Raw genomic sequence first — 11402 nt, 5'->3', positions numbered from 1 at the left:
AAAGCATAATGTTCATTTTACTAAAAATAAATGCATTTTGGGTTAATTTTAGGTTAAATATGTTAATATTCTAAACTTGAATACCACCCCAATGTTAACCGACTCAACCTGAACTCAGATTTCTTGGTAGGTCTCGTGTAAGGTCATTTATTGACTCCAATAAGCTCGATACAAAATTAATGCAATTCTCTAATTCATACAACTTAAAAAATGAAATAAAATAAAAAAAAAATTATTTAAGCTAATATTTATAAATAGGACTTTTCATTATTTTTGGTCGACCTAAATTCAACTCTAACAATATCTAAACCCCTACTTGACATGAACCAAATTTAACGTGGATCATACACCTGAATTCAAAAAAAATTTATCGATTTCGAGTCAAATTTTTGCGATCTTATCACACATAATCATCTTAGAAATTGCGCTTAAGCACCTTGCTAGTGTAGGATTATCTTTCACTTATTCAATAATCAAATCCCCTTCACAATTAAAACAATGATTGGTTCAACCTTGTGCAAAGGTAAATGGCTTGAACTTGGAAGTACCTAAATTCCTTTTTCAAAATTCTCCTATTCTCATCAACTTGTCCTTCTTTTAGGAGATATTTTCCCAAAGCAACATTTTTTCCCTTTTTTTTTATTTTTTATTTTTTATTTTAAACTCTATGACAATAGTATTTGATTCATGAATTAAGAAAGTAATTATAATAAACTTTAGGTAAAAATAAACTAAGTTTGTGTCTTAAATTGCTAGTGAAAATGATCATCTAATACAAACCACACAACCCATCTCTATTTATAAATGACTCGGATCTCTCGACATCACATCAAAAAAATGAAATATAAAATATTAAACTAAAATTTATGACATCAAAATATTATAAGCATAAATATCAAACTTTAATGTTTGATATATATATATGTATGTATGTAAATAGATAAAACTTATGTGTAAATTTGCCAAAAAAGTTCAAAAAAAAAAAAGGGAGCACACATGAACAGACTTCATTTACATGAAAGGCAAGCAAGACATCAAAGATTTGAGCCTTGCTTTATTTATTATCCTCTTTCTTTCATTTAAATATGGCGTCTCATGTATATGATTCATATAAATTATGAATCTATGGGTTCAATAGTTCTATTCAAGTCCAAGTTCATTGCAAGAGCCCATTTCAGTGACCTATCTCAATATTGTTGCTACACTTTATGGGGTTTGTTTGACTTGTGTGAAACAAAAAATAAAATAAAATAAAATAAATAAAATGGAGAAAAAATGTATTGTATACAGAGTATTTTGGAGTTATTTGATTCAAAGTAAAATATATGCAGAATTTCATATTTTTTTATTTGATATGAAGTAAAACAAAAACAGCGTTAACTATATGGTCGGCAAATGGTAGACGGACGGCGGTGAAGAGGTGGCAGCTGCCAACAATAGGCGGCATTCAACATTTACGAATTCATCCAAATTCAGTGAATTCCACACACACGCACACACACGCACACACACGCACACACACGCATACACACGCACACAAAAAAACACACACACGCACACACACGCACACACACGCACACAAAAACCAACCAACTAAAGAATGAATTCCAAATGCAGCGCTATTTCACAGATTGCATTTGGGATCCTTCAGACCAAACTCCTGGATTTTAAAAACCACTGCAATAGAAATGCAGTGCAATTCTTTTGCAGCCAACAAACAGGCACTTACTAGAAAAAAAGTTCACTGATATGGACAAAGAAGACTACATCTCTCCTCATAATGTTCAACTGAAACATCAAAATATGAATAGGATGTACTCAAGGCTGAATTAAGAAGCATAAAACGCAAATTCTTGTGAACAGCCTCTCCCGCATCATCAATCTAATAAGGCAAACCATATATTTGTAGACTATATACCTCATAGTTGCTCCATCACTCAGCCATAGAAATATGAAATATTTGACCTCCTCCTTACATAAGAGCAGCACAAACATTTAACATCAAGTTTCTCATCTCACTCTTTTAAGATCTCTTTCTGAATATTCTGGCAATCCTTTCTCATCCGTTCGTCTCTTCACGCTCAAAACTTTGCCATTGTTGCCCTGCAACTTATGAAAAGGAAACTCGTGCTCGTCCAGAGAGGATAGCTCCCCTTCCTCGGTGTTCTCTTCACGGCCAATATCATCAGACTTTCCATCTTCCATTGCGAAAGATCTCGGTTTCAACCTTCCCTGCTGAGGTGGTTGCCCTGGCCGACGGAGGAGGGGTTTGGGCCAGCTCTCTCTCTCCTCCTTTCGTATCCTATCCACCGAAACCACTCAAGCTCCCTTTCAATAAGGTCATCCTCGTCAAAAACCGCATTTTTCTTTGATGAAACATTTCGGAGCTTTCGCCGCTTCTCCAGAGCTGCTTTTACTTTATCCTTGTCAATCTTCGTCATGGCTTCCACAGCATTGTCCTTCTCGCTAGTGGCCCCACTTACAGCTTCATAGTTTTGAACGTCTTTCCCGTCACCATCCTTATTGTGTTCCCAGGAATTGCTCTTATTATCAACAGTCAAATGTTCATTGCTGTAATTCTGTGCTTCATGAGGAAAAACAGAGTTACCATCAATATTTGCCTGCTGTGTTCCATGGGGCTTATTTTGAGGAATTTGTGCTGCTTCCCGAGCGTTTAATGGAGCTGGATTCTTGCAGACAGCTGAGGATGCCGCCGGTGGATTAACAGATCCAGCAGTACCGGCGGTTCCAGCTGCGCTGCTGCTCTCAGCTTCATTACCATGAGATGGTTGTGCAGCACGGTTTTGCTCGTAAAGTTCTAGCATTTGATTGCTGACATCTACAAGGAATCAGTAGGAAAAATTTTCCATGTAAATTATAAGATTGAAAAAAGTGTCAAAATGATATGTGACTCTTTGTACGGGGTCTTTTTAGTCTGAGCCTATTAAATATCAATTTAATCCTCATATTCTTTTAATGGGAGCCAAAATAGTTCCCTGAAGGACTTTTTTCGGCATATATTAAAAGAGACTCAGGACTAATTTAATACTCTTAGACGGGGACTAAATGACATCATGTAAATAGTCGGGATTATTTTGGCACTTCATTCTAATAAGATTTCTCCTATGCCACAAAAGCGAAGCAATTTAATGAAGGGTCAACCTTCGAGCTGCCTTGGCGTAACATCGAATTCTTGCCACCAAACCTTCTCGCCGTCAGATGGAAGCTTCACTTTAAGAAACTTAGCTGCTAGAAAAATGGCGCCGGCAGCTATTTGGTGTGGCTTAAACTGCAAAAACAATGATGTCCGCAACCTGCACGACTTGATTGAATAAGAGGGAGGACAGAAGTGCACAGCAATGGAGTATAAGAGAAGTAGAATACCCGTCGTTGACAAAATTCCATGCTACTTGAGCAAGAGCATTTTGGGCCACCTTAAATTTTTTTATAGCTTCTACAAGAGGTTTATATGGATGGAGTAAATTCAGATCAAAACCAAGAGTAGCAAGAACGAGTCTTTCCCCCAATAAGATGAGCTCCTTCTGCTGTTCATAAACTTCCTGAAAAAGGACAATAATAAAGCATTATAGGAAATATAAAAAAAAAATCAGGAAAATTTACATTCATACCATACAATTCTTACATTTCTAACGCCAAAAGTTTAATATTTATATTTATAACAAGTGCTTGTTATTGTTGTTGTTGTTCTTGTTGTTGTACTAAAAAATTATGCATGAAAATGTGCATTTTATTTTTAAAAAGTTGACGATAATGTATTTTTGACGTGATGTCAAAAATTTGAGTGGCATGCAATTAAATATATAATTTTAAGTGTTAGATATGTAAATATATAAGAATTGATTGGCATGTATGTAGCAAAAACAAAATGCACCAAGATAAGAAGAGAGAAAAAGGCAAATGAAAATAGAACCATAAAATCACTAGTGCAATAGTACAATAGAGGTACAAAAAAAAAAAAAATAGAGGTAGGGATGTCGACAGTGCAAATTAATAAAATTAAAACTTAAGGATACCTTCTGCTTAATTCTCTGGACAGTAGATGGATCCTTTTTATGAATAACCTCATATGAAATTAGAATTACATCCCGAAGTGGGCGAGGAGTTTCTTCAACCTTTCCAGCAAGGAACATACAAACCGTTGCAATTGTCTGTAGAAAGAATGTCATGAGCCTAAGCATTAACCCACATGATTAAAAAAAAATATGTATGGACACATCCATATAAGGTGAAACCAGGAAAGAAAAAATGCACTTCAACAAAAATTATATAATAGAAAATTTTATATGCAACATTTTTCTTTTATATGTTGCAACAAGTTTAAAATGCACTAGAATATTTGAGGTTGCATATAAATTTTGAAAATTGTAAGTATTTAATTTCTATGAAGAAAAATGTTGCAACAAAAAAAAATGTATTTATATCTCACTATTAATTATTATGCTGAAAGTCTGAGCCATCACATGCTTCATGATTTTTTCGGAATAGAATATTATGGATATTTTGAATTTTCCTTACCAAAAGATAACTTTCGATGTTTACTGTATTGCATGGCCTTCAATTTTCTACTAGAAATTAAATACTTACAATTTTCAAAATTTATATGCAATCTAAAATTTATATGAAACCTCAAATATTAGTCCTTGCGTCTTAGAGATTCTAAATTTTCATTAATCTGTTAGTTATTAAACGTATGATCAAAACATTAACTTTTTTACTTAGGGGCATTTACATAGACACCACTTAACACGTATATATTTACATAACAAACACCTAAACTTTGATATTGTTAGTTATTAAACGTATGATCAAAACATTAACTTGTTTAGTTTGGGGCATTTGCATAGACACCACTTAATACCTATATATTTACATAACAAACACCCAAACTTTGATAGTTATACTTATATAGTACTAATCCTTTATCCTGATTTAATCCTGGAACTGCTCCTAGCCAAGGCAAGCATCACAACCCACCTTCAGTTTCTTGGCCTTTTATTTTTTTGATTTTTAATAAGAAAATGTTGACTTTCAACAGTGTTCATGCACCTTCAAAATATTTATTGTCATCCAAATTAGGAGTGTGCAATAGTAAGTCAAAAAACGAAAACAATCATGCTGGAGGGTAATCAGTCAGTTGAACGTGCAAGAGATATTCTTCAAATTATTGGAGTTGAGTATTTCCTTTTATTATTTGAACGCAGAATTTACGGACATGCCACTTAACCCCTATGTAGTTACCTATCCAACACCTAAACACACACACACACACACACACACACACACACACAGATATATATATATATATATATATATATTTTTTTGGAGAAAGCCCAAAGGCTAATATATTAAATAGAAAGAAGGATATAGATAGATTGTGTAAGAGGGTCCAATCATGACACCCGACGCACACGATAACCACAAATGATTCTAAAAAGAGAAAATACAGAAAAATACATGAGAGACCTAAAGAAAAAACCAAAAAGTGTCAAAATACGTAGTATCAGATAGCTAGAGAACGACATAATTTTGCTTTGCCTCTGTCTCGAGTTCTAGGGAAACAGACAACTAATAAATTGGTAAGATGAGTGTCATTATCAGTAGTAACCAATGTATCATCCATTAAGTTCCCGAGCTCGAGTCGGCCTCTATTCTTCTTCCTCCTCCTAGAGTAGACTTGTCATTCCTCATCCTAAGATTGGCTCACCTGATAAGTGGAATGATCTAAAGTGTGCCGAACATATGTAGGTTGTTGAACATTAGAAGCAACTACTTGTTGTACCAGCTGATCTTTTTTTAGATCAAAGGAGCGCTCTCGTGTGACTTGGCATGTGAGCCTTCTTCAATAACAGTGGGTGGTATAAGCACGTTTGGATCTGTACCTGTAGTATGGTTCTCTTCATTAGGAACTGCAGTGTTGAAAAGAGGATCGGGTTGCACATTCTCAGCAGGGATGGTAGGTGGCTGATCTTTAGCAATATCTAACCTTAGATAAGGATGCAAACGATAACAAATAGAGAATTTCCAAGTTAAACAAATGTAATTTTAACACCGAAAACTTTAACCAAACAGGAATGAAATGGGACTCCGCTTTTGGATCAAAATAGACAATCTCAATCCACTTCAGAATTTTCATAAAACGGTTATCGATTTTGATAACTTTTCGAGAAAAAATGCAAGTGTAATCAGCATATTGAGATAACTGGATAGGTATATGCCGACTGTCAAGAAAACAAATATTCCAATTATCCAAGAGCTTCATAGCATCAAAATTTTTTCGAAGAATCTAAAATTTTGGGTGACCATAAAAAAATTTCCCCACTAGAGCAAAATACCAAGAAGACGCGAAAGTACTAGTTTCAACCTCTGTGAGAATAAGAGCAGGCTTCCCATTTTTTTACCAAGTTTTTTAATAAAGGTGTGATCACCACCACCTTCAAGAGCCTCGTGGAAAGATTGTGGAACATCACAGGACTTGCTAATACGAAAACCAGACTCTGAACCTGAAGGAGGAGCACAAGTAGGAATAGGTAAGTCGTTGGCAAGTGCAGTGACATAGGAACGGATCGTCGATGCCATCTCCAGAGCAGCTAAGCGAGCCGTTAGAAAAAGGCGAGCAAACTTCGGAACAATGAAGTTGCAGTGGAAAAAACAACAAAAGCCAAAGGAGGTGCGAAACTTCTGCTTCGAGCATGAGGAGAGACCGTGCCCAGAAATAGTCCTTCAAACGACAACGAAGGACTTCGGCGAGTCAGCTGAGAAGTTGCAGAAGCCGAACATGTAGGACACCTCAGAAGCCGAGCTTGACGAACCTTCTCGGGACGAATGACGAGCAACGAGCGGAGCATGATCGACGAAAGGATGCAGCGGTTCGCCATAAAGGCGAAACCCTAGCAGATTTTTTATAAATATTATCATACATATATATACACCACCCAATGCTTATATATATATATATATATATATACCACATTAACCATGCATGAACAGGTGTATTCCACTTTTTAAAAGTTAAAATATTTATATTTTTTATGTGACATGAAAATTTTTGGGTGGTAAAAATGTAGAGTGTTGGTTTGAAGAATTGAGCCGAATACCTTTATTAATACAAAATATTGGCTTACATACAACTTACTAGAATCCTAAACTCAAAAAAGAAATAACACCCATATCTTCTAAAATTAAGAAAGAATCCTAAACTTAGGAAAGAAATAACACTCATATCTCCAATACTTGGAAAAAATCCAAAACTTACGAAAAAATAATACACATATCTCCAAGATTACAAAAATAAAATCAAATAAACTAAAAATAAAAACTCCTATAACTAGCCATAAATCACATGAAAGAACAATAATATAACATAACATGAAATAAATAAAATCCTAATATAATATGTATTACAACATGAAATAAATAAAATCCTAATATAATATGTATCACCCCCCTCAAGTTGAAGCTTAGATGTCAATCATATTCAACTTGGACTTGAAATCGTCAAACAACGTGCAAGGAAAAAGATTCTTTGTGAGAATATTAGTCAATGACAAACGAAACACTAATCTCTCCAGAATCGAGTTCTCATTAATAAAACTGGTGGCCAATCTCCACATGTTTGGTACAATCATGTTAGATCGGATTATGAGCAATGCTAATGGTGGCTTTATTGTAAAAAAAAATTGCAAAGAAACATTGATAGACATATGCAACTCGTGGAGCATGATGCCCAGCCAGAGGGTTTCACACACCCAAAGACAAAGCGAAACTCAGATTCAACGCTATTACGAGCAACAACGAACTATTTTTTACTTTTCCAAGTGACAAAGTTCCCCCACAAGAATGAAAAATAACCTGAGGTAGATCGTCGATCATGGACGAACCAGGCTCAATCATCATCCGTATAAACCGCAACAGAGCGAGAAGTGTAACGAGTTAACAACAAACCCGAGCCCGGTATGCCTTTTAGGTTGTGAAGAATCCAATGGGTGGTGAGATGGCGCTCGTAGAGGTCATGCATAAATTGACTGATAACACTAACGGCGTGAAAAATATCTGGAAGCGTATTGGTAAGGTAAATGAGCTTATCCATGAGGAGTTGGTAGCCTATTTTGTTCTCCACAACGACATTAAAAATTTTAAACAATTTCTCATTGGGTCCATTGAGATAGCTACCATTTTGCAAAGAAGTAGATTAGTTTCGGCCAATAAATTCATCACATAATTGTGCTGGGAAAGACAAATGCTTCGAGAGGGCCAAGCTACTTCCATGTCTAAGAAATATTGGAGGGAACTCAAGTCTTTCATCTCAAAAGACGTGGTGAGGATGGCCTTGAGAGACTCCAAGGCTAGCATACTGACCCGTGAGCACGATCTCGTTGACATGGACGATGAGGATGGTAATAAGGTAACCAGACTAAAAACAAAAAAATAGCATATAATCAGATTGAGCATGAGAGAAACAATGACCCACTAATTCTTGCATAAACTTATCGAACCAGGCCCATGAGGATTGTTTCAGTCAATAGAAAGACTTTCGCAATCGACAAACTTGTCAACGGGATAAGTCGAGTCAAATCCCATTGAGAGAAACAAAAACCTACTCAGTGAGATCGTCGTTAAGAAAAGCATTCTTAACGTCCAACTGGAAAAAGGGCCAATCCATCTTTAGGACTAGGAAAAACAGGACCCGAACAGTATATAGCTTAGCATGGAGCAAACTTTTCTTCATAGTTAACCCCATAAATTTGTGAATCCCTTTGGCAACCAACTGTGCTTTGTTGCATTCAAAGGAACAATCATAGTTAAATTTGGTGTTGAAAATCCACCTATAACCCACTGCTTTCTTTCCCTGAGGAAGATTAACCATATCCCAAGTATGATTGCGCCGAAAGGCATTCATCTCATCCCATGATAGCAGCCTTCTAGTACAAGTTAAAGCAGCCTCAATAGTAAATGGGTGACAACGATTCGTTTTGGATGTGGCAAATGGGATAGAGGGGGTGAAGTGTGCATGATTATACCTTTTTGTGTAACTCAATAGAGAGATTCAAATCTTCACTAGGATTAAGAGTGACTCCAATAATTGGAGAGAGTGTTGTATGGGAACATCGGCTAGAACAGACTCCAAAATCTATAGCGGGGTAGCAGGCTCCAGGGTAGAGACACTAGGATGAGTCTCAGCAAGTTTGTTCGACGAGTTTAAACACAGAGGGTGTGGTGGTGGTGGTTCGACTAGTGGTGAATCCAGCGGAACCGAAGGTGCACCGGGGAAAGTAGTTGTAGGAGTAGGAAATATGTTCACCATAGTTGGAAAAGAAAGTGTCCAAAAAATCGAGCTCCCCCTCACTTAAAGTAGTGTTAGAAGAAGGGGACATTTTAAAAAATAAGAGATGTCGACACTAACATAGGTTTTATAGGTGGTAGGATCAAAATACTGATAATTTTTTTGGTTGTGGAATAGCCGTGGAAGGTACATTTAATTGAGCGTGAATCAAGTTTACTACGTGCCAATGTTGTGTTTCGAACTGAAGCCGTGCACCTAAAAATTTTGGGATCTAACGAGGAGAAAAATCGGTTGGTATGAAAATATGACATCAAGATGAATAATGGAGTGTGAAAGTTGTGAATTTTTGTGAGAACACTATTGATGAGGTAGGTAATGAAAGTAATATTGGTTAGGAACATTATTTTGAACACTATTGCTTAGGAACATTATTTTGAAACTTAATATAATGAGCAACTTAGAGAAGCTGACTATTTTTTGCTTGGCTACTCCATTTTGTTAAGGGGTATTTATACAGGAACTACGACGGAGGATGTTCTTACCAACCAAGAATTCTCTTAATATAGAATTAAAGTAATTGCGGTCATTGTCGATTCAAAAGGACTTGAATAGTGCTTTTGAATTGGGTTAAAATGAAGCGTAATTTTTAAATGTGACGGCCACTACATATTTATCTTTTAATACATAGACCCAAGATATCTGAGTGTGGTCATCAATTAGAGTAATGAACCACCATTTATTGGTATAGCTCGAAGTTCGAGAGGATCCACATAAATCACTATGAGTAAATGAAAAAATGGCTAGAAGTAGTGTACGGAAGAGGTGGATATGATACGAGTTAATGTTTAGCTAATTGACAAATTTCACATTTAAAAGAAGATGAATTTTTATGAATAAACATCAAAGGGTACTGTTGATTTAAATAATGAAAACTAAGATGACCCAAATGACAAAGTAAAAGCATAATTGAACATGCAATGTAAAGAGAAAAACTACAAGTATGAGATTGAGTGCTAACATCATCAATATCATTTTCTTGGAAAAAAATAGAGCCCGTCTACGCACTAAACAGTTCCAATCATCCTCACGGGGTGATGAACGTGAAAGACATAAAAATCAGGGGGAAAATGAGCTACACAATCAAGATCAATATTAACTTACTAACCAATAAGAGGTTACACTTAACCAAGAGAATGTGTAACACGGATTCAAAATTGAGCCCGACTGCCAGTAAAATCGACCATTTAGCCGCAATGGAATTAAAAGGGTCGTTGAAAATTTTAATTGTATCTCGTCTGGAGCATGGAGAATACGTCGAAAAAAAATGCGAACACCCAATCATGTGGTCCATAACATCTAAATCAATAATCCACATACCTGAAGAAGCAAAACCAACGAGAGCCGTAAAGGCATTACCTTGATGGACATGAAAGGTCGACGAGCTGAAGAAGAACTAACTAGAACCAAGCAGCTTAATCAAATGTTCCGCCTGCTTTTTAATAGATTCAGATGAGTCGGGAATGGTCTAAGTAAAGGTCGGTTGAGCTGTTGTAGATTCCGAGGTCATAGCAAGACCTTTAGCAGCGAAAAATTCGGCCAAAGACTTATTTATCAATTTTTCATCAAGCTTCCAAAACTTGTCATAGGAATGATAGGGTTTGTGGAAAAAATCACACGTGCAGTGATTGGCTCAAGACAACATGGCAGAGTATGGAGTACTCAAGTAGATCAAAGCTAACGACTCGACTGAAGTAGCTGAGATGCTGAGCATGACAAGTCTGGAAAAAATCACACGTGCAGTGATTGGCTCAAGACGACATGGCAGAGTATGGAGTACTCAAGTAGACCAAAGCTAACGACTCGACTGAAGTAGTTGAGTTGCTGAGCATGACAAGTTTTTTGCTTTCTTCACAACGGATCTCGATGAATGCTTCTTGGGTCGAAAGAAGAGGGCCACAACAAAGTATTCGTTCGTAGACTTCATCAAGCCCCTTGTCCAGGCCAGCCATAAATTGAAACACACAATCCTTTCCAAAATCATATCGAAGGGGAAAGTCTGTGTAAGTCCCAAGAGTAGCCATAGGAGAGGGCACATTTCATC

The 11402-nt window shown here is 36.3% G+C and overlaps 1 protein-coding gene across 1 annotated transcript in view; it reads right to left on the bottom strand.

Moving 5' to 3' along the window:
• Positions 1–2222: 2222 nt before the first annotated feature.
• The window catches only part of LOC110024119 (cyclin-T1-3-like), a gene marked incomplete at its 5' end in the record, with an annotated part of 32725 nt that continues 23545 nt past the window's right edge, over positions 2223–11402 (bottom strand). Inside the window, 4 exon segments of the mRNA XM_020723899.1 lie at positions 2223–2839; positions 3163–3314; positions 3385–3560; positions 4035–4169. Of these exon segments, the coding sequence (XP_020579558.1) occupies positions 2223–2839; positions 3163–3314; positions 3385–3560; positions 4035–4169 (1080 nt within the window).

The sequence above is a fragment of the Phalaenopsis equestris genome, unplaced genomic scaffold, assembly GCF_001263595.1.
Source record: "Phalaenopsis equestris unplaced genomic scaffold, ASM126359v1 Scaffold000247, whole genome shotgun sequence".
Lineage (NCBI taxonomy): Eukaryota > Viridiplantae > Streptophyta > Magnoliopsida > Asparagales > Orchidaceae > Phalaenopsis > Phalaenopsis equestris.
The sequence above is the reverse complement of the archived record's forward strand: the minus strand, read 5'-3'. Positions and strand labels throughout refer to the sequence as shown.